The sequence below is a fragment of the Euleptes europaea genome, chromosome 1, assembly GCF_029931775.1.
Source record: "Euleptes europaea isolate rEulEur1 chromosome 1, rEulEur1.hap1, whole genome shotgun sequence".
Taxonomy (NCBI): domain Eukaryota; kingdom Metazoa; phylum Chordata; class Lepidosauria; order Squamata; family Sphaerodactylidae; genus Euleptes; species Euleptes europaea.
Window position 1 is genome coordinate 145739370 of NC_079312.1, and position 24478 is coordinate 145763847.

At 46.6% G+C, this 24478-nt stretch overlaps 1 protein-coding gene across 1 annotated transcript in view; it reads right to left on the minus strand.

Moving 5' to 3' along the window:
- Positions 1-330: 330 nt before the first annotated feature.
- WNT10B (Wnt family member 10B) overlaps positions 331-24478 on the minus strand; it is a 48739-nt gene continuing 24591 nt past the window's right edge. Inside the window, exons 3-4 of the mRNA XM_056866081.1 lie at positions 10446-10798; positions 331-789 (exon numbers count right to left, since the gene is read on the minus strand). Coding sequence (XP_056722059.1) covers positions 331-789; positions 10446-10798 — 812 coding nt within the window. The remainder of the gene's footprint in view (positions 790-10445; positions 10799-24478) is intronic.

Here is a 24478-nt window from a genome sequence, read left to right on the forward strand (position 1 = left end):
AAGGTGACAGCACCTTGCAGACAGTTTCACTCTGCTATCCAACTGCCACTCATTTGTAGATGCTGTTCTGCTTTGTAGCCAATAACTTGTAATTGCATCAAGAACCCAAGTCACTGTGCACCTTGCGTGGCATGTGGCAGAACCAGTGAAAGTGTAGACCGCAGATAGGAGTAGTCTTTGAGGGGTGATGTCCCTATGAGTATGATGCTGTCCAAAAGCTCCTTGCTTTACAACGCCTCCTGACTTTGCAACAGGCTACAATATGAGGCCTGCCTGGGGCGTGGCCCTGCACATGTGGCCTGTGTCTCTAGAGTGTCTGCCCTGCAAAATTCATTTGCAAATGCTGATTGACTGTGTAGCAGGGCACTCCTCACATTGCACGTAGCAGCACCAGTGGAAGCGGCAATGGCAACGCTGAAGTCGCATCTCCTGCAGCATGTTGTGACCACGCCCACAGCACAAGCTGCTGCAGCCATTTGGCCGAGGGCTATCCTTGATGCAAGGGCGGCCGTGGGTGCCTGGGGAGCCCAGGCTTGGGTTGGGCTCACAAAAATCAGGTGAGGGCTCATAGAAGATGAGGTGCTTGGCCAGGCGAGACCTGTGGAGACGTGGCCGGAAGGCTCCCGAGTTGCTGTTGTGTGGCCTCAGGAGTATGGCGTGGTCCATTCGCTCCCTCAAATTAAAGGCCACATTCTGAAACTCAGGTGCTGCCAACCAGCATGTCTGGAACTGACAGCTCCCTGAGGGGCCATGACATCTGCATTTCCGCTGACCCAGCTCAGACACAACCTGTCAATAGGAAACAGAGGGAAGTGTGAGCTGCAGGAAACGGTGGAATTCCCAGCTTCAGGGAATTCGATTTTACTGTTGCTTCATTCTTCTTGTGTTGCGATGAGTGACAAAGGAGCAAGCCACAATGCTGTGTTCTGGGTGAAAGACATAGCTGTTTGTTAAGCAAGCATCTCTTGGAAATGGTTCCTCAACCAAACTTACCTTCCCAAGGGTGGCTCTTAGCAACCTGCAAAAATCATCAGTCAGTTCTTAAGACAGATGTACACTAGAAATGTAAACAGCCATCACAATAAATGTGCATGTGCTATTCAATGGTTGCATGCATAATCATGGGAGAAACATTTTTCTCCCAACTGCTCTTCTATTGTTGAATTATTGTTTATTCCAGGTATTCGTATCTTCTACATGGAAAAATGCATTATTTCCGTCAAGTACAGAATCCTTGCCTGCACTGCAAAGTAAACTTCCTTGAGGTTTTATACTTATTTATTTCACTTTGTTTAAAAATGTGTATTGCTTGTACAGTGAGGTATTTTAAAGTGATGGAGGAGAGCAAGATCCCTGCCGATAACTCATGCTGTCTTGTGAACTTTTTTTTAAAGAGAGAAGATGAAATTCTTTTTAAATATCTCCCTTTTCTGTGCTAAGGAAAAAATTCTGGGGGGGGGGAAGATCCAGGTCTGGCTTTAAGAATCTATCCCCCCTCTCTCAGCAAGAAACAAACAGAGGACCTTCTTAACCTGCTATGTGGGGAGAGAGTGGACTGCACAAACAAGCACTGGCCACTACGAAAATATCTAATTTCAGTCTGGAGCTATGGTTTCTGGGAAGAAGGTTTAGCAGGAGGGGGAAAAATCAGGGTTTGCATTTCAAGATAAAATCTAGCAACTTCTATACATGATTATTCTGTACATTCTTGTGTTTTTTCTAGCTTGATTATCAGACACAATTTGCAGCTTCATCATACTTTATAATTGAATATTATTCCAGAGGCATATATACAAATTTGACATGTGCTTCTTATACCAAAGATTACTAGCACCTCTAAGCAAGGAAAGCAAAAGCTGTGATGTCTATGCCAAAACTTTTATCTGATTTCCTTTCACCTGTAGACAAGCAGTCCATTACAAACTGAACATTTCTTTTTACTTAAGCTTTTAACTCAGGTTCCATCTTATTGGCTGTTTTTAATGGTCTGCTTCCAGCATAAGAAGTGTTTTATAAATATCACTTGTAAGGCTGTTTCGTGCTGTTTTTATGCTTCTGGCTTGTTTTTACAATTTGTTTGATTGCTGATTTTTATGCTGCTGTTTTTTATTATTTTACTGTATTGTTTTTAATTTGCAAACTACCTTGAGCAGGTCTAGAGGAAAATGTGGAGGAAAATGACCTGTCTCTTTAAGACATCCTTAATGTGAAGAAATTGGCAGCTGAAGCTTTTCATGGCATGGAACATCACCTGGCAAATGACATCCCATTGCCTCTATTAAAGGAACAGGACATTTTTTTTCTACAGGAAGTTGGCATTCCTAGCAGGTTTCTGGAGAGGAGACATCTTTAGCTCTATGTCGTGGTACAGGTGAGGAGCGAGGGCTGTAAGCGTAGTCTGGGGAACAGTCCAAGGTCATTCACAGTGAAGGCAGAGACCGAGATATCAATACAGGCAAGGGAAGTCCAAAGCGTTAGTCAGAGCCAGTCCAAGAAGTCAGGATACCAGGAATCCAAAGGACAGCAGGGAAACAAGGCAGGTACTCAAGGAGGTTGGTGACAAGTTGCTTGCACGACAGCCTAGCCTAACTGATGGCTTAAATCCCTTCCCCTGCTGCTGTAGCAGCCAGCTGATGCTGATGAGGCTGAGTTCACAGGTGGTGCTTCAGTCCTGCTCTTCCTCATCACTGCTACTGGGGAGGTTCCTCTGTAAAGCCTTCAGCCTAGCACTTTGCCATCTCTGCTGCATTGCCAGACGGACCTGTTTTCTCCTCTGCTCCAGTGGCCCTGGCGAGGCCTCTGGAGACACTGCATGTTGCAAGGTGTCAGGTCCAACTGGAGTCCTTGAGCTGGCTGGCTGCAGACATGGTGAGTCATCCCCTGACCTTCGCTGATCCTCCACTCCGGCAGGCTGTAGGCCCTGTGGTTGTTCCTGTGGGACTTCTGCCTGAGGATGTCCCTCTTCGTCAGAGGAGGTCTCTGCAGGCTGACTCATGACACTATCCCCCCCTTCAAGGCCCCCCCTATCCGATGAACCTGGGCCTGGCTTCTGGGGATAAGTGCGGTGAAACCGCCGTAGAAGGTCCGGTGCATGGAGATGATCAGCAGGTTCCCAGGAGCGATCTTCCGGTCCATACCCTTTCCAGTCAACCAGGTATTGGAGCCGGCCCCGCCGACGCCGAGAGTCCAAAATCTGGGCCACTTCAAACTCCTCATGACCTTGCACGATGACAGGCGATGGAGGTGGTGTCGAGGGCCTCAATGGGTACGGGGGTGCAACAGGTACCAGCAGGGAGCGATGGAACACAGGGTGGATCCGGAGCGTGGCTGGAAGTTGCAGTCGAAAGGCCACTGGGTTGACTTGTTCCACGATGGGGAAAGGGCCGATGAAACGGGCATCCAGTTTCCGGGATGGTCGCAGGCTAGGAAGGTGTTGGGTTGAGAGCCAAACCTGGTCACCAACCGTCAGTGCCTTCCCAGGTTGCCGGTGCCGGTCTGCGGCCATCTTGTATGCCTCCTTGGCCTGTTGTAGCTGGTCCCGGAGTACCTTGTGGAGAGCCTGCAGTTCCTGAACGAGGTCATTGGCAGCAGGAACTGCCGAGGCTGGCGTCACTTGAGGGAAGAACCGGGGATTGTAGCCATAGGTAGCCATGAAGGGTGTCTGCTGGGTGGAGGAGTGAACCGCATTATTGTGGGCGAATTCTGCTAAGGGTAGCAGGTCAAACCAGTTGTCCTGCTGGTGGTTCACGAAACACCTCAAGTATTGTTCGAGCGTGGCATTTGTGCGCTCAGTCTGCCCATCAGTTTGAGGGTGGTGAGCTGAGGAGAGGTGTACCTGGGTCCCCAGGAGGGAATGCAGGGCCCGCCAGAACCGGGAGGTAAACTGAGTGCCCCGATCTGAAATCAGGTGTTCTGGCAGTCCATGAAGCCGAAAGATATTGTGTAGATACAACCGAGCGGTTTCACGAGCGGAGGGGAGACCTGGACAGGGAACAAAGTGTGCCATCTTGGTGAGTAGGTCCACAGCCACCAGGATGCTTGTGTGGCCACCGGACCTAGGCAAGTCCGTGATGAAGTCCATGGATATGGTCTTCCAAGGGCCTAAGGGAGTGGGCAAGGGTTGCAACAAGCCTGTAGGCTTCCCGGGCTGGTACTTGGCCCGTTGGTAGACTTCACAGGATGCCACATACTGGTTAATGTCTGCCCGGACCCGTGGCCACCAAAAGTCTCGAGTCAGGAGGTGAAGGGTCTTGTAGCAGCCAAAGTGCCCAGCAGGCTTGGCATCGTGTACCAGCTTCAGAACGTCCGCTCGTAAGGGCCCTGGAGGCACATAGATCCTACCCCGGTGGGTGAGTACATCCCCCTGCACCATGAAGCCTGGAGGTGCTGTTCCTTGGGAGTCCCTAAGAGCCTGGAGCTGCTTCTGTGCAAAGGGGTCGATTCGCTGCTGATGCTCTATTCGTTCCCTGAGGGAGGTACCGAGCTGGATGGCGGCAAAGCTCTCAGATGGTAGGACTGTAGCAAGAGGGCACTCCTGAATGGGGACTGCTGAGTATTCTGGTTTTCTGGACAAGGCATCCGCCCTCTTGTTCTGGGAGCTGGGGATGTATGTGATGGTGAAATTAAATCTGGAGAAAAACAAGGTCCATCGGATCTGTCTCTGGTTCAGCCGCCGAGCGGTCTGTAGACTCTCCAAGTTCCGATGGTCTGTCCGGACCACCACCGGGTGTCGAGCCCCCTCCAGGTGGTGTCTCCATACCTCAAAAGCCGCTTTGATGGCCAACAACTCCCGCTCCCAGATAGTATAATTTTGCTCAGCTGGTGTGAGCTGCCTGGAGTAGTAAGCACATGGCTGCAGGGCCCTGGTGGCCGTCCCTGGCTGTAGAAGTATGGCCCCAATAGCCCTATTTGAGGCGTCGGCTTCCACGGTGAAGGGCAAATTGGGGTCTGGATACCGCAGGAGTGGATGGGTAGCAAACTGTTTTTTGAGGTCCTGAAAAGCCCGCTTTGCCTCCGGTGTCCAGCGGAAGGGCTCCCGTGGTCGCAGCAGCCTGGTCAAGGGTACAGCCAAGGACGCAAACTCAGGAATAAATTGTCTGTAATAGTTTGCAAAACCAAGGAAACGCCGTACATCCTTTCGGTTCTGGGGAGCCTGCCACGAGAGTACTGCCTCTATTTTCTGGGGATCCATCATAATGCCCTGAGGAGAAATGCGGTGTCCCAGGAATTCCACGGCCGGAAGATTGAACTCACACTTCTCCAGCTTGGCATAGAGGCCATGCTGTCGAAGCCGGTGCAGAACTATTTGCACATGTTCAGTGTGGCTATCTGGATCCTGGGAATAAATCAGGATGTCATCCAAGTAGATGATGACAAACTTGTCTAGCAAATCACGAAATACATCGTTCATGAAGCGCTGGAACACGGCCGGAGCATTGCATAGACCGAATGGCATCACCAAGTATTCATACTGCCCATACCGAGTGGCAAATGCTGTCTTCCATTCATCCCCTTGGCGGATCCTTACCAAGTTATAAGCACCACGAAGGTCCAGCTTAGTAAACACCTTGGCCCCTCGTAGGCGTTCCAGCAGCTCCGGGATGAGGGGCAAGGGGTACCGGTCCCGGATGGTAATTTTGTTGAGAGCCCTATAGTCATTACACAATCGGAGCTCTCCACTCTTCTTTTTCACAAAGAGGACAGGTGCTGAGGTTGGGGAGTTAGAGGGGCATATAAATCCTCTTTGCAAGTTCTTGGTCAGGAAGTCCCGAAGCGCCTCCAGTTCCGGCTCAGAGAGGCGGTATAGTCGACCTGTAGGCAGAGGGGCCAAAGGTACCAAGTTGATGGCACAGTCATATGGCCGGTGGGGGGGCAGCTGATCTGCCCCCTTCTCCTCAAATACATCCCTGTAATCAGCATACTTCTTGGGGAGGCCGGCCAGGGCTGAAGAGGCAGCTGCCCCCAGGACTGTAGGGCAGCGTTCGTGTGGGCAAGGGTTCCTGAACTGCAGTTCCTGACATGCCCAGTTGATGGCAGGGTTGTGGAGGGCCAACCAGGAGAGCCCTAACACAATGGGAAACCGGGGCATACAGACCACATCAAATTGCACTTGTTCATGGTGTCGCTGCAGCTCCAGGATCAGCGGTTCAGTCTCCTGAGTAACTGGTCCAGACCGTAGTAGCCGTCCATCAATGGCCTCCACTAGAGCAGGAGTAGTCTTTGGCTGTAGTGGGACTCGATGCTGGGCAGCAAACTGGGCATCCATGAAACACCGGGAGGCCCCCGAGTCTATCATACCATAGGCCAACAACCAACGCCCATAGGGCAACTGCAATTTCACAGGGACCAGGAAAGGTCCAGGACTGGTGCTGGGGGGCCCCTCTAGTCCTTCAGCGTGTCCCAAAGCATCTGACTTGTGTTGACCTGGGGCTTGGTGTTTAACATCCGCTCCGGCACGGTCCTTTTTTTCGGGGCAGCAACTGACGTAGTGCCCAGAACCTCCACAATATAAACATAGATGCAGGGCTCGACGCCTGTCCTTTTCTGTCTCTGGCAGGCATGGCCTACCAGCTCCTTGCTGTCTAGGTTCCTCCACTGATGTTTCTGAGCCTGCAGTAGTCATGGACGGCAGGGGTGGTTGGCCAACCACCAGACCAGGGTGGGCCCTTTTGCGCGCCAGCCTTCAGGCCTCCAGCCGCCCATCAATCCGCAAACAGAGCAAAATTAAAGCTTGAAGAGTTGCAGGGCGCTCTACTCGGGCTAGTTCATCCTGCAGTTCTTCTGACAGCCCTTCCTGGTACTGGTCCATTAGGGCTGCTTCGTTCCATTCCAGGTCTTGAGCCAGCAGCTGGAATTCTGTTGTATATGCTGCCACTGTCCCATTCCCTTGCTTGAGGTGCCTGAGGCACTGGTTAGCCTTTTCAGCCTTCAAGGGGTTGGCAAAAAACCCACGCAAGTGAGCCTCAAAAGCAGTAAAATTATCCAGCAATGGGGATTGGCCAAGCAGCAGAGGGGTGGCCCATTTGGCAGCCTGTCCCTTTAAGAGGCTTAACACAAATCCGACCTTCATCTTATCAGTACGAAAATCCTGGGCTCGGAGATCAAGGTATAATTTGCACTGGGCAAAGAAAGTAGGAAAATTCTCCACATCCCCCGCAAACTTATCTGGCAGGCTGATGGGCCAGTTGGCAACCGCTGCTGCAGACGGTTGTTGTTGAAGCACAGCCAAGGCTTGAGTGAGCTGCGTTATCTGTGCCTTTAACAGCTGGAGCTGAATCACCACCATCTCTGAGACGTCGGCCCCTTCCATCCTGCCAGCGAGGGAGGGTGAGTTTGTTTTGTTTTTTTTGTGGTGTGCAAGCAATCTGTCGTGGTACAGGCGAGGAGCGAGGGCTGTAAGCGTAGTCTGGGGAACAGTCCAAGGTCATTCACAGTGAAGGCAGAGACCGAGATATCAATACAGGCAAGGGAAGTCCAAAGCGTTAGTCAGAGCCAGTCCAAGAAGTCAGGATACCAGGAATCCAAAGGATAGCAGGGAAACAAGGCAGGTACTCAAGGAGGTTGGTGACAAGTTGCTTGCACGACAGCCAAGCCTAACTGATGGCTTAAATCCCTTCCCCTGCTGCTGTAGCAGCCAGCTGATGCTGATGAGGCTGAGTTCACAGGTGGTGCTTCAGTCCTGCTCTTCCTCATCACTGCTACTGGGGAGGTTCCTCTGTAAAGCCTTCAGCCTAGCACTTTGCCGTCTCTGCTGCATTGCCAGACGGACCTGTTTTCTCCTCTGCTCCAGTGGCCCTGGCGAGGCCTCTGGAGACACTGCATGTTGCAAGGTGTCAGGTCCAACTGGAGTCCTTGAGCTGGCTGGCTGCAGACATGGTGAGTCATCCCCTGACCTTCGCTGATCCTCCACTCCGGCAGGCTGTAGGCCCTGTGGTTGTTCCTGTGGGACTTCTGCCTGAGGATGTCCCTCTTTGTCAGAGGAGGTCTCTGCAGGCTGACTCATGACACTCTATCAAGATTTTCTCTAGGAGTAATCCATTCCTGAGGTTCCCGAGAACTGCCACGCCTCATGCACATTTTTTCTTAGCTGTGGTGTTTGCTCTTTGGGATAGCCTCCCAAAGCAGGTGAGGAGGATTCCCAACTTGGCACAGTTGTGGAGGCTAGGGCTATTCAATTAAAGTTCATACAGTTGAGTGCATGTGGCATAAATGAGTCTGAGGCCGTTGTATATATAGTGCTTTAATATGTTTGTTCAGTGTGATTTATGTCTTCATCTGTAAATTTCAGCCGCTGTTTGATGGTGGGAAGACAGGGTACTAAGGTTGACCACTGGCCTGGCAAAAAATGTCCTGTCTCTTTAGTAGAGGCTTAATGGTTGATTATGCATGGCTGGTTTGTCATGTGATTCTCCTGAGAATGTCCCGATTCTCTGCGGGGATTAAGCATGACGTTCCCTTCCCTTGGGGCTCAGCTCACTTCCATTCTGAGGTTTCCCCGGGTTTTCCAGTTCCTGTTTTATCCCGAAATAAGTTTACTTCCGAGCTTATCTTGGATGCGAGTAGGTGCATAGTTCAGCCATGGGTCGATCTTCCCATGTCATGACATGCCCCTGTTCTCCTACTCTCATCCACCTCCTCCTTCAGCCAGCCTTGAGCTATCCCCTCCACAATGCCCCAGGAAGCCATATCAGAGACAGAGGTGGCCATGGCCACCTGCTTCGCTGTGCCCCCACGCCACTTAAATCCCCCCCCCTGCTGCTCTAATGGAATACCGATATATCATCATATCATCCAAAATACTATTAACAATTGCAGAGAGAGCCAGCGGAGGCTAGGATCGTATGAATTCTCTCTCTGATTTCTCCTTGTGATTATGCTGTGTTCAAGAGACTGTCCAGGAGTTCCTTAACTATAAACAACACCATGCATGAGGTTTTCCAGTCTCGGGATATAAAAGTGTGAGACATGAGAGGGATGAACCAGAGACATCCAACCCATGCATAAGTAGCCAGTGTGTGGAAATGAGCAATTGAAGTTTTTCATGGCATGGAGGTAAATAACATACCATTAAGCCTCTATTAAGGGGACAGGACTTTTTTTCTCTAGTTGGCACCCTACAGGGTACAAGTTTTTAATTAATAGAGTTGATCATGCCACCAATAACGTGTTACTAATGTCCAAGGGTCCCATTTGTTATCTGAGCTTTACGACTGCAATTTAATTGTGAAAGTCAGAAATATACAACTTTTACCATAGAGATACAGGGATACAGGAACACTCCTAACTTTATCCATATAGAATCAAGGCCAATGATGGCTTTCAACTTAGTAGAAGTCCAGACTGCATGCCACTCTAGTGTTGTTTATCTTTAAGTCAAGATCCCACACATGACTGCCCCCTTGTGCCCACAGAACATCCAAAACAAGAGCAGGAACAAATCTGGGGAGAACTTTGCAAGCAAAGTCTCACATAACAAATTTGATTGTTTTTTGAAGTTGAATTTCTAGCCTCCAGATTTGGATTTTTGTAACATTTCATGTATGGAATGCTTTTGGACTTACGAGTGTTCAGTCTTGTTCCCCGTGTTTCTAATAGCCAAGGCATACTTTTTTTCTGGCTTAAAATGTGAAACTCACACACAAAAAAGCTATATACTCTTTTAAAAAGGAAGGAATACCCATGCAGACGAATCCATCTAAGAATTTCTGCATGAGTCACAAATATGGGTAACCTGACTCATGCGGAGACTTAACAGCAGTCTTCTTTGAGACTGTGTAATTCCACTATATATCTGCGTTAGAAGAGATTGAACAACCCAATCACAACCAACGCAGAGATAGAACCAAATTATGTGCATAAAATGCTGTCAAGCCATAGCCAACTCATGGCAATCCCTAATGGGGTTTCAAGGAGATGAACAGAGGTGGTTTGCCATTGCCTGCCTCTGCATAGCAACCCTGGATTTCCTTGGTGGTCTCCCATCCAAGTACTAACCGGGACTGAGCCTCCTTAGCTTCTGAGATCTGGTGAGATCAGGATAGCTTAGGTCATCCAGGTCAAGGGCACAACAGAATGGCCGACCCCTAAAAGAGTCTTGCTACAAGATGACATGGCTACAGCAGTAAATCATATAAATGGGCAGCCTCCTTCATGAGTGGATAATTTGGGCTCACAGGAGTTATTTAATTAATTAATTTCTCACAGCACACAAGCATTTCTCATAAAACACCCTAATAATCCTGGAAGACAGCCTGGGAATACCAGTGTAAAGTATTTAATTTAGCAAGATAATATTACCAGTATATCCTTACATATGTTGCACAAGACACAAGATTACACATGTACGTGCCAACTTGTCACTTCATCAAAACACCACCCAGTCCTTTATTACCCGCAGGCACTGTTCCTAGCATTCCCCATACCCCTGCCCTAAAGATATCTCCTACCTTCCTGCCCACGCGGTGGCTGTGTAGCTGCATCCGGGCATGGGCATCACGTGGCTTCCCTAGAGGGTCCAAGAAGTGCTGGGCAAATTTCTGGGCATACCCGAAGTCCGTACTGCAGCCGCCCCATTCCCAGGTGTCCTGGAGACCAGGCTCCCCCCACAAGGAGGCTGCTTTGGGGAGCAGGCTCTTGCCCTGGCTTAGTGTCTGCAGTTGACTAAGCTTCAGCTTCTGGTTCTTGGCACCTGGACTGGCGCAGCCACAGCTCCGCAGCTCACCAAGGCTACAAGCTGCAGCCACTGCATGGGTCACACCAGCTGCCAGCAGGGAGAAGGCAAAGGCACTTTCCCGGAAGCCTGTGGGGGGTCATACGAGAGCAGAAGGAGGGTTGGAAATGCAGAAAAGACATATATGTGAACTCCAATGCCAATTTATTTATTTAGCCCCAGTTTTTCTCCCCAATAGGAATCCAAGCCAGCTTTCATCATAAGATGGTGATGGTGGAAAGTGCTATCAAGTCACAACAAGTTAGTGACAAATGTCACTAAGGTTGTTTATGCATGGGCGTTTTACCTGAGGTTCATTGCTCACTGGACCCACACTTTCCTGTTGGGAATCTATGCACCAGCAGTCTCCAAGCTTAAATCAAGTCCCCGCCCCTTTAAATGCTGCTTTTTAAGTGGCTTACTTTGTACAGCTTATTGTGAGAGAAAATCCCCCCAAACCCAATTGCTGCATAAAAATGTATTTTAAGAACAAACAAACAAACAGTGCAATCTGAAATGGAGGGGGGGGAGGGAGAGAAACCCAAGCCTTGGTTTTTAAAAAGCCTTTCTTCTGCTCAGAAAGAGCTCCAAGGAACCAGGAAGCATTTAAATTCCCGCCTCTGTAAATGCTGTTTTGTCATTGGCTGTGAGAGAAACCAAGCTTGTGTGTCCCACACTTTGCCTTATGTATGGAGAGGGAAGAATCGGGTTAACAGAGGAACGGAAAGTCCCGGGATTTGTGAGGGCTGGCAGCGAGGTAATCTGTAAGGGACGGAAAACTCATGCATAACTCCAAGGAACAACCGAGACAGACTGGGGGTGCACGTGAGTGAAAGTACCCATGCATAAACAACCTAAGATGCAGTAGTCCTCCTATATACCTTCACTGCAACAGACATAACAGGTACCACTCTGCAATTATTAACAGGGGAAAAGGTATCATCCCTTCTTTTGGCTTGGTGTGCTGGTTCAACATAGTAGCTAATGTAGGGGCTTGCTGTGCTTTTAATGTGATATTTTCTACTATTCTTTTTTAGAAACCATGCCTTTACTATCAGCCCTTGTAGAGTAAGGAGGAAGAGAGGGTCTAAATATATGGATTCAGTATACTATTTTAAAAAGCAATGCTTTTGATTACGGCAGCCAGAGTTACTGAAAAGCAGAAGAGTGCCCAGAGAGAGAGGACTGGAACAGCAAATTAGCTGAATATGCAGTAACGGCAAAACTGACAAACTACATGAATTTTTAAAAGCAATGCTTTAAAAAATTCTTTACCCACAGTTTCTCCCTGTTTAATATTTGTTTTCTATTCCCATTTTCAGATTGATCTCTACTATCACGAGGGATAGAAACGTAAAATCTCCTAAAACAAAAGCTAACATTCCCAGAATTATAACCAAACACATGATGCAGCAGCAAACACAGAATTGGCCCAGAGCATACACCTGGGAGGGAGCCATGGTTAGTCCCATCTCTCTGAAAAAAATCTCTCTGATACACAAGTTTGCAAACATGTGCTTGTTGCAGTCACACTTTGCGTTTTTAAGTGCATTGGTGGTACATTATTCCAAAGGACATTGAGAAGTTGAACAAAGATTATACAGGGAAATGTTGGAAATGCAAAAAGGTGGATGGGAATTTCTATCATATGTGGTGGACTTGCGATAAGACAAAGAAATATTGGAAAGAGATACACGCTGAAATTCAGAAAGTCTCAAATATCAAATTCCCAATGGAAGAGAAGACTATGCTATTGGGCTCCATGCCAAAGAATATTAATAAAACTTCAGAAGAACTTTGGTTCTTGTAGGTTATCCGGGCTGTGTAACCGTGGTCTTGGAATTTTTTTCCAAGACCACGGTTACACAGCCCGGATAACCTACAAGAACCAATGAACTCTGACCGTGAAAGCCTTCGACAATATTCAGAAGAACTGTTCAGATATATGATTACGGCAGCCAGAGTTACATTTGCAACAAAATGGAAAGCAAAAGAGTGCCCAGACAGAGAGGACTGGAACAGCAATTTAGCTGTATATGAACTAACAGCAAAACTGACAAAGTATGTGAATAAAAGAACAATCAAAGAGTTCCAAGACAAATGGAAAGCATATTATTTATATTGTCCCTAAAAATGATGAACAGAAAAGGAGTTTATTGATATGATATGATATGAAATGATATGATATTCATCGTTTTGAAAAATCTCATTCATATAATGTGTAGAATATTCAAGGGGGGAACTCAATTTTTAATATTGTGAATAATTACTAGAAATATAAAACAACAATTGATTTTAGTAGAAATGTAATCTAATTATCAAAATTATTTCTTTTTAATTATATCATGTTATAACTCATTTAAATATATTGGTGAATATAAATAACTAAAGAATGTTATGATTTATGAAAAATATTAGGATAATCATTAATTAATGCTTTTTTATTATCATCTTACATATTGTTTGAAGATGCCATTTATTTAACATTATCGATATATTTTTCTTTTTATTTGGTATAATTGTATTCTGTCCTAATTGTAAAGGAGATCATGGCCTGATTCCTTCTTCTTTGTAGTAATCTCAGCTTTTAATGTTTTGTTCATGTTTCGTTTTTATTCTTCTAAAATAAAAACATTATTAAAATATTAAAAAGCTGTGAGTCATGCAGTGGTGAGATTAGGCTGGGAGATTAGCTTGGGAATCTGGTTATTTAAACATATCATAGAGATTGCATTAGAATTAAGCTCTAATGTCCTATCTTGGACTGGCAGAAGTATTTTCTTGATCTAAATGACAAACTCACACCTTGTACTGAATCAGACCACTGGCTTGTCATGGTCAGTATGGTACCCTCTGATGGACAGCAGCTATCTGGAGTCAGGAGTGCCTAGGATCCTCTGCATACAAAGCAGGCCCTCTACCACTGAGCCAGAAACCTGCCTCTTTAACCCTTTCCCATATATCATCTTCCCAAACATGACTATCTCTCCCAATCAAGCTATTTTCCCTCCTCTTGGGGCCAAATACCAACTCTGGGGTCCATTTGGCAGCAACTCAAACTGACATGGATAAATATGGAAACAAATTTTGCATAGCTAACCCAAATTCTACTTTAAGAAATACCATATTCTGCAACCTGAATAATGGCAAATCAATCAAATCTGCACACCTTTGTTTTTGTTTTTTGCAGTAAGAGAGGGTGCCAGTAACAGAAGGAGCATCTTTGCTGAGGCCTGCTTTCCTTCTTCCTGACTCAGATACCTTATGAAGCTTGGGCAGTACTGGAGGTGTATACCATGGGGCTCTTGGTTCTATGGCTCATAGCCTGTGACTTAAATCAAGTCAGCCAATGAATTCAGGACCAGAGTGACATATACCAGTACTTGTTTTGCTTTTTTTTCTTGCTATGCTCCGTTTTATTTATGTATTGTTTTTCTTGTCGTAAGCTGCTTTCAGTCTTTTTGGAGAAAATTGTAATACTTAAATAAATATAGAATGATGTATTATGTTTTCCTAGTCCTGAGTGGGGCTAGTCATGGCACTGACATCCTCCCCCAGAATCATCACTAAACTTTTTGCTCAGCCCCCTCCACCCCACTCCCCCATATTTAGTTTTAGGATTTCATCAGGTGCTACCCACAAAATCCCTAGTCACTTTCGAAGCCTTAAGGGCTAGAAGCCTTTTTTAAATTGAAAGGTAAGATTTTTAGGTTGCTGAATTCTGCACCCAATACCAGCAGCCCCACCCATTGCTCTCTTTGCTCACTGGGAAAATCTTTCATCACATTGATTTGATCTATGCAGGTTATCCCCTCTGCAAATCTTTGGGTTGCCCTGTACCTCTGGTAATACCCCTCTAGCCTGATCCATTGCTCTCCTATTCCCTCCTGCTCCTGAATTCCTAGCTCCAAGTTCACATTTTCCAACCCCTAATCCTATGTGAGATTAGGAGTATCGCTTGCCAGGGGCGAAAATTAAAGATATTGTAGACTAGATACCAAAACTATGACCAGGGAATGAGGGCACAGGTGGTGTTTTCTTCTATCCCTCCTGTCAGAGGAAGGGAATGCAACAGGAACAAAAGATAATGGAGGTGAACCACTGGCTGCGTTGGTGATACCGACAGGAGCAATTTGGATTCTGGGACCAAGGGCTAGGTTTTTTGGACAACAACCTACTAGCACACGATGGAATTCACCTTTCATGTTCAGGGAAGGATGTTTTCAGAAGAAACCTGGAGAGATTCATCAGGAGGGCTTTAAACTGACACCACAAGGGGAAGAAGACAACCAACACAGGGATTTAAATGAAGGCGAGCAAACAGCAGAGGCCTACCTGGGAGGGTCAGGTCTAAGGGAGGCGAAGGTGCGGGGCTTCAGGTGTCTATGTACCAATGCCCAAAGCTTGGGCAATAAGAAGGAAGAGCTTGAGCTTCTAATGCAGTCAGAGGGATATGATTTAGTAGGCATTACAGAGACTTGGTGGGATAATTCCCATGACTGGAATGTAGTATTGGATAGATAGGAGTTGTTCAAGAAAAACTGAAAAGGTTGAAGAGGTGGAGGAGTGATGCTGTATGTGAGGAGGGGGTTTGCTTGTCAAGAAATACTGGAGGAGGAGGATGACAGCCCAGTGGAAAGTATCTGGATGAGGATAAGGGAAGGAAGGACACACAGTTTTGAGGTTGGAGTCAGCTACAGACCTCCTGACCAAGGTGAGGAGGTGGATGCTGCCCTCCTTGAGGAGGTGGATGCTGCCCTCCTTGAGCAGCTTGAAAGGGTATCCAAACAACAAGACCTGATAGATATGGGTGACTTCCCTGATATGTGCTGGCAAACAAACTCTGCAAAGCATCCAGTCACGCAAGTTCCTCACCTGCCTGGCCGACAACTTCCTTCATCAAATGGTGGAGGAAGTTGCAAGATGAGAAAAGGAGAGGCAGCTTAGCATTACCAAATCTGAAATTATATTATCAAGCCACGAGATTAGTTTGGATCGCAGACTGGATAAAAGACCCAGAACATAATATATTGAAAGTAGAGAAGGGAGATTGGAAACAAGGATTACATTATTATCTTTGGAAAGCCAACAAACAAGAAATAACAAAGCATCGGCATGTGATTAAAGATTGTTTAATGAAGATTTGGTTAAGAAACAAAAATAGGTTGAGCCCAACACCTGCTCTTTTGATGTCACCAACTGAAGCCTACTATAATATGGCGGGAAAGAAGACAAAGGACTTCATAAGATACCAGGAAATGTTAACTAAACAAGGTAAAATTAAATCATGGGATGAAATCAAGAAGGACAATAAGAAGATAGGTTGGTTGACCTATAATCAGTTAATTGCGAAACTCAGACAAGATTGTTTTGAACAAAATAAAATCAAAGAAAGTACAGAATTTGAGACATACAAAGAAACAGATCGTTTATTGGGGAAAATATATAGCCTTTTACTTAAAAATGAAACTGAACTGGAACAAGGCAAAGTTTGCATGATTAAATGGATGAAGAATTTTTAAAGAGATCACGATGCAACAATGGGAAAATCTTTGGACAAGGTCAATAAAATTCATGGCCAGCAATAATTTGAGAGAGAATTGGTACAAACAGTTTTATAGATGGTATATGACACCAATGGACATTTAAAAAAAACGAATAAAAAGGCTGATAGTCGTTGCTGGAAGTGTAAAGAAATTGACGGGACCTATTTTCTTACCTGGTGGTCTTGCAAAAAAGTCAAGGAATTTTGGATAGGAATTCACCAAGAAATACAGGATGTTGAAAATTAGCTTTCCTCTAGACCCAGAGACTATCGGTATGTTATTGGGTATAGTATCCGAAGAACTGGATAAAAATCATAGAGATGTGTTTAATTATATGACAACGGCAGCCAGAGTGGTTCTGGCATCAGTGTGGAAGCAAGAAGATATTCCTGAGAAAGAAAGATGGAGGAAAAAAATGGCTGAATATGCAGTGAGGGCAAAGTTGATGCATTAGTTTAACAGAAGACCTGTGGGGGAGTTTCAGAAGAAATTGAAACTTTATTATGAGTACGCTCAGTTGCAATCCTGATACTGAGCACTAGATTAATTAGAATGTAAACAATAGCTATTGATAGAGTAGATAACAATAACAAAGGGTAGAGTAGAAAGCAGGTTTATAAGATGCAGGAAATAATAAAGAATACTTTTTTTTTTACAGTAAGAGATGTTCGACAGTGGAATCAGCTTCCTAGGGAGGTGGTGAGCTCCCCCTCACTGATAATCTTTAAGCAGAGGCTGGACAAACACTTGTCAGGGATGCTCTAGGCTGATCCTGCATTAAGCAGGGGGTTGGACTAGATGGCCTATATGGCCCCTTCCAACTCTATGATTCTATGTATTACAACTCACACATCAATAAGTGCAATCCCAAGAAAATTCACACCCTTCTAAGCCTAACGGATTTAAGATACATATTCAATTTCCTTTCTTCCTTGGTCTACCAAAACCTGTCTATCAAAGTGTATCCTCCATGTTATTCCATCTGATGCCAGCCTAGGATGAGCCCCACCAAATCCATTATGCATCAAGCAACAACTCAGCCCAGGTGCTGGGGTTGCAGCTTGCTGCAGTGCCTGCCTGCCCAGGGGCTTTGCTTTGATGTGGGGTTTCAATTTAGAACCAGCTCATTCAAAGCTGTATTCAACATAGGAGATTCAAACTGCAAAAAGAAGAGCACCTTGCCAAGTTGCCTCCAGGGTCAGGCGTGGGCCACTCTGCATATACCTAGGGAGAGAAGCAATAGGCTGAAGCAGGGGTGTAAACTATGGGGGGGGGGCAGAGGTGTAAACAATGGGGGGCAGTAGGACTCAAGTCCCACCCCCGGGGATTTCCCTGCCAGGCCCTCTGGGATTTCCAAGTAGAGGCAATGCCCCCCCTTGCTGCCAGAGAGCATCATGAAAGTGCTCAGGCTGTCAGGTTCTCCAGTTCAAGCAACTGAACAAATTCCTAGGAGGCACAGGGCTGGTTCTCTTTGTTTTTGTGAAGATAAGAGGGGGATGATTATTCAGTAGATAATACCATCTGTGAAGAAACAATCTAGAGAGAGAAAGAACATGGAAGGAGGAAGGGAAAGATCAATCCATCTAGCAATCTGGAGTCCTCAGTGGTTGGACTGAAGAATGTATTTCCTGTAGACTGCAACACAAACTCAGCTAGATTTGAGACCAGTAGCACCTTACAGACCAACTAAATTTTGGGGTATAAGCTTCTGAGAGTCAAAACTCCTTTGCTGGTGTCTGACAAAGACAGCGTTGACTCTCAAAATCTTATACCCCCAAAATCTTATTGCTCTCTAAGGTGCTACTGGACTCAATTCTAGCTGTTCAGCTCTGAAAATCTCTGATGTAAGTAATGGTTCAAGAGAACTGTGGTTTGCCTTCACAGATGTGATACTAATAATTGCATTATTACTGTGTTCTAGTCACCCTGCCTTAGAGAAAGAAATGGTCCCATTTTATCTTTAGCTATGGGTGTGAGGGAGTGTTACCAAGAACCCCCTTCCTACCTAGGTATGTGCTGTCTGCCCTGATTCCATCCCAGCTAAATTTGACTTGGCAGCCATGTTAGGAGCTAGCAATGCCTTACTTTGGAGAAGTGAAAGTTCTCCTCAGGCTGTACTACTGAGTGGCCAAAACCTTGGATGAAAGACTGATTTACTGATGGGTAGGGTTTCCACCCTTCTCCCACTATTACAGTTGATCTCCAGACAACCACGATCAGTTCCCCTGGATTAAATAGCAGCTTTGGAGTGTGGACTCTATGGCATTATAACCTGCAGCTTTCAGTAGACTTTTCTAGCCTCATAGCAACGGCAGGGGCGCCCTCCCCTGAGATCCTATGGGACTATTTTCCTGCTCAGTCATGTGACCTAAAGGGGGGTGCCCCCTTCCACTTCAGTTCCTGGATGCCGCTGTGAGCTCCCGCAAGACAGAATGAACAGTAAGAGAGCCCACAGCAGGGCAGGGAGGGAGGGGTGTGTGTCTGCACCGAAGACTTTGATGAACAACAGTTACAGGTAAGTGCAACTCTGTTTTCATCTTCAGTCATCCAGTGTAGCCCCACATATGGGAAGTTAGCAAGCTACTTAGTGTAGGAGGCAATCTTGCTGGAAGAGTGACTTGCAGGACTGCTTTACCCACTTCTGCCTCCTTCCTTGATTGTAAATCCAATGTGTAATGTCTCACAATGGTGTCACCAGGTGGCAGCTCTGCAGATGTCAACCAGCGGAACCCTGCGATGAAAAGCTGCTGAGGATCCTTGGGCTTGGGTGGAATGAGCTTTAACCTGCAAAGGACAACGCTTCCCGGCAGCCTTGTAAACTGATCTGATCGCCTCAACAACCTACCTAGAGATAGTCTGTGCGGAAGCTGACCTACCTTTGTTGGGGCCAGCATAACAAACAAACTTTTGTTTAAATGAAAAGATTGTGTCCTATTAAGATAGTACAATAGGGCTCTCCTAATGTCTAGGACATGTAAGACCCTTTCTGCTTTGTTAGAAGGTTTGGGGGTGGGGAACAGGCAACATAATGTATTGGGACAAATGAAATTTGGAGACTACCTTTTGGGAAATACCTTTAAAAAGACCCGGTCGGAGCAGAATGTCACTAACTCAGTTATTCGCCTTGCTGAAGTAATGGCCACCAAAAAGGCAACCTTCCGAGATAAAAGTGCAAGGGGGCAATCCCTTAGCGGTTCAAATGGGGTCCTTATAAACTTGGTCAATACTAAAGTGAGGGACCATTAATGAACTAATGTAGGAGTGGGCAGGAACATATTCAACAGGCCCTTCATAAACCTCTTAGATAACGCATGTGAGAACACTGAAAACCCATTAACCCGATTGTGATATGCAGCAATAGCGGCCAGGTGCACCTTAATGGATATTGACAAACTACCTTGTTCTAGTGACAACAGGTATGGGGTAAAGGTAAGGGGTAAAGAGCAATTGAAGGGTGAGACTGAATGACCTTTAGCCCAGTCTTCAAATAATTGCCACTTCCTGGAATAAGAGTAGCTTGTGGCAGGTTTTCGAGCCCTTAAAAGCAGCTCTTGTACTCCTTGGGAGAACTCTATCTTGTTGGATTAGCCATTAGCCATGCAGTCAAATGGAGATGAGTAATGTCATGAAGGAGAATCTCTCCCCACCCACCCCCGCCAAGAGGAGGTCCAGTTCCAGAGAGAAAAGGAGGTAATTTGAGTCTGCGAGCCTGTGCAGTTCTGGAAACTATATCTGGCATGGCCAGAAAGGGGCCACCAGAATGCGAAGCGCCTGATCTGAAACCACCTTGCCCAATACCCTAGGTATTAGGAGGAAAGGCGGAAAGGCGTACATGAGATGGCCAGACCAGGGTATTTGGAAAGCATCCTCAAGGGACAGGTCGTCTCTGCCTGCAAGTGAGCAGAACAGCTCCGTCTTCCTTGTCAGTCTTGTGGCAAACAAATCTACATGGGGAGTACCCCAAAGATCAAAGATGGGCTGGACTTAACAGTCCAGAATGGACCATTTGTGGTTTGTGACATACTGCTTGCTAAAGTTGTCTACCAAGGTATTTAACACTCCAGCAATGTGTATGGCCCTGAGAGAAATACAGTTGCTCACAGAAATCTCCCACACTCTGGCAGCCTCCTGACAGAGGGATACTGATTCTGTCCCTCCCTGTTTGTTTATATAATAAACTGCATTCATATTGTCCAATTGGACTAGCACATTGCAGCCCTGCAGAACATCTGTAAAAGAGGTAAGAGCAAATCTCACAGCAAATCTCACACCAAAACATTGATATATAACTTCGTCTGGTTGTCCATCCAATGACCTTGAACAGAGAAGCCAGCACAATGGGCTCACCAACCCAGTAGAGAGGAGTCTGTAGAAACAAATCTATCAGGTGACCAATATCCAAAGGAGATCCCTGGGAATAAGTGCTGGTCCTTTAACCACCATTTAAGGGAACGCATGACTGATCTAGGGACCAAGAAATGGTGAAGGGGTGGATGTCTGAAGGGGTTAAACCTCCTTACAAACCACAACTGCAAGGGTCGCATGTGTAGTCTTGCATTAGGGACCATAGCAGTGGTGGAAGACGTAAGGTCTAATAGGCTTTGAATGGCCCTTACAGATTGCCAATGCATCCTCTGGAAGGAATGGCCAGAGGTCCTGATGGCCAGAGCCCTTTTGGGAGGGAAGGAACTTCTGGCTGTGGCAGAGTCTAATATGGCTCCTACAAAGTAAACCTTCTGTCATGAAGAAGTGAGCTGTGGCTCACGAAAGCTCATACCCTACCAGAAAATATTTTTGTTAGTCTTTAAGGTGCTACTGGACTCTTACCCTTTTTGACTTCTGTCATGGTGACAGGTGAGATTTATCCCAATTAATTAAAAAGGTAAAGGTCCCCTGTGCAAGCACTGGGTCATTCCTGACCCATGGGGTGACGTCACATCCTGACGTTTCCAAGGCAGACTTTGTTTGCGGGGTGGTTTGCCAGTGCCTTCCCCAGTCATCTTCCCTTTACTCCCAGCAAGCTGGGTATTAATTTCACCGACCTCAGAAGGATGGAAGGCTGAGTCAACCTTGAGCCGACTACTTGAACAGGTAGTCACTACTAAGTGTACATGTTGTTCTAAAATGTTCTTGGTCCTGGCTGTAATGAGCCAATTGTCCAGATATGGGAAGATGGTGCAGCCTAATGTGTGAAGATGAGCCACAACCATTGCTATACACTTGGGGAACACCCTAGAAGTTGTAGCCAGGCCAAAGGGTAGAGAGGTGTACTGATATACATCTGAACCCAAGAAACCTTCTATGACTAGGGTGGAAATAGGCATCTTTCAGGTCCAGAACCATGCATCCGGTGCTAATAACTCCATAACTGAAGGGAGAGAAACCATTCTGAACTTTTGAACCATCAGAAATTTATTGAAGCATCTCAGATCCAGGATGGGTTTACGGCCCCCATCCTTCTTATCAACTAGAAAGAATCTAGAATAAAATCCCAAATCTTTAGGGTCAATTTCAACTTTCTGGACTGCTCCCTTTGGAAGGAGGTCCTGTAACTGATTTAGTAACTCAACCAAGGGGTTGTCAACAGCTTTTGATGGGTGAAAATACGGGGGTAACTGCTTGAATTCTAAAGAATAACTGCTACGTATGATACGCAAAACCCACAAATCAGAACAGATCTGCTCCCATTCTGGAAGGAAACAACTCAATCTGCTAAGAAAGAAGGGAAGACCCTGTAGGACTTTGCCATCTGCCTATTCGTTTTCTTCTCCTTAAGGAATTCATTAGTTCCAGAAGCAAACAACTTAGTGCCCTCAAAGGGCAGGTCTTCAATCTCGGCCCTTGTCTTGATGAGAAGAGCAGTGGTCCTAAGCCAGGAGCGCCTCCGAAGAATCACTGACGACGCCAGAGTTCTGGTAGTTATATCTGCAACATGCTTCCCCACAGGAACTCCTGGAGGGACAGCTTAACCGCTTCAGATTGCACCAGTTGAATCACAGTCCTGGCTTCCTCAGATAGGCTATCAAAATGTTTCTCCCATAGGAAAAGTTGGTAGCCTCCCATGATTGTTTGGGAGTTTGCTATGTGAAAATTCAAAGCCACAGAAGAGTAGAGTTTGTGTCCGATTGCATCCAGACACCTGCTCTCTTTATCAGATGGGGCTGAATATTGTCCCATGCGTTGTTTGGGTTGCAGCTGTTCTGTTACAATTGATGAGGGAGGTGGATGAATAGTGAGGTAGGTACAGGAATCAGGTTTAACCCTGTACAAATTCTCGACCTTCTTGGTGGCAGCAGGTGTCGAGGCAGGCATAGTGAGTATGGGAACTGTTATATCCTGCAGCCCTTCCAGGATGGGAAAGGCCACAATTTCCAGTGAGTCACCACTTAATCTACTTAAAATAATATATTTAGGTTTGTTGTCTGTAGTAGATATATCAATATCTAACACCTTTGCCATACAAATAATTTGCTTGCTATGAAGGCGAGCATCCTCACTGGGACAGATCGAATCCTGGTCCCCTGCTCTCTCATCTGGGGAGGTTTCTGAAGCTGCTTCTGAGCTATATCCAGCCAGGTCATCCTCATAGGCTTCAGACTCTGCATATGAGGAAACCGAAGGAAAGACATGGTGAAACACTTGTTGAGTTTGTTGAGAGATGTTCTGCAAAGGCCTCCCAGTCCAGTCCTCATTGTTGGCAGAAGTCTATCCATCCCAGAATGTGGGATGGGGTAAGAAGTACAGTGGGGGCTTGAGTTGGATGCTCCCAAGTGACGGACTCGTGAATTTGAGGAATGAGTTGATCAGCTGCAGAGGCCTGAACCGAAGGTTCTAAGTCCAAATCAGATAGAGAACTGTCGGGGGACCCATAGTGGAGAGAAGGCATCCTAGGAGGGACTAGAATGACCTCTGATGTCAGGCTAAGAGATTTATGCAAAGAATCTCTCTCTGCACTCATCTTGTTTGTGGCTTCCTAGAGGCACCTGGTTGGCCACTGTGTGAAGAGACTGCTGGACTTGATGGGCCTTGGTCTGATCCAGCAGGGCTTTTCTTATGTTCTTCTTGGAAGGCTTCTCCTTTTCCTTTTCCTTATGCTTAAGCTTTTGCTTTGCCTTCTTAGCTGTCATGGCCCCCAACACACACACACACACACCAAACAGTTTCAAACCTCAAAGGGTCAAGTCCAAAAGCCAAGTCTGAGGGTTCAAGCCGAGGTCCAGATAAAGCAAGCAGTTCACAGCAAGGTCAGGAGTAGATAGACAAGTTGCTTCCACACAGCTACAACCTTTCCCATTGCTTATAAACAGGACACCACTCAGGCCATACACCTGCCAGCCACTTCAGACCTGTTCCTGCAAACACTCCTCCCCACTGTCAGTGCTGGCTCGGTACCGAGCTGCTAGACGGGCACTTTGTCACTTGTCCTGTAAGGCCCTACGTGTTCACTTCCTCCACTGTTCCTGAGGCTCTGGTGACCGAGTGGTGGTGGTGAGCAGACAGGCAGCTGGCTTTCTGCAGCTGGCTCAGAGCTGGAGGGCTGAGGGGTTGCTGTGCTAGTTCCTGGCTGCAGGTCCGGCTCTGGCCCTGCAGGAGCTGCTTCTTTCTGTACAATCTCAACCACTGGCTGGGAAATAGAAGCCAGGACTGCTGGGTGACTCTTCATCAGAGGAGACATTCGTGTCCCCTGGACCCGGCTGGGCCATGACACTAGCACATGGTTCCACAGAATGATGGGTGGAACTATGTCTCTTGGAACTCAAAGGTTTTGGAATCGATGGAACTGAAACTGAGCCCAAGGGCTGTGGAGCTGAGGTGGGGCTGCACAGAGCCGTCGGAACCAAAGACAGTGATGTTGGAACCTTTGGCGACCTCTGGAACCATTGGAACGGCTGGTTTAGTGAGCTCGGAAGTTGAAGTAGGCATTGAGTGGATTGAGGCCGTTTCAGCGACTGTGTCAGGAGGGGACTGAGAGGGGGCCTATTGAGCCGAAGTGAGTCATTGCAGCGTCCCCACCCTCGTCACCGTTTTTAGGGTTTTCTCCCACATTGCAGTTTTCAGGCAGAAAGCTCTCTATGAGAAGGCTTTGGGAGTAAATTTCTGACAAATGGAGCAGGTTTGGACATTATGTGTTTCACAAAAGCATAGCAGGCACTCTTGATGCTCATCAGAGGGAGACATCTTAGTACTGCATCGAGAGCACTTCTTAAAAAGTGCCTTGGTCGCC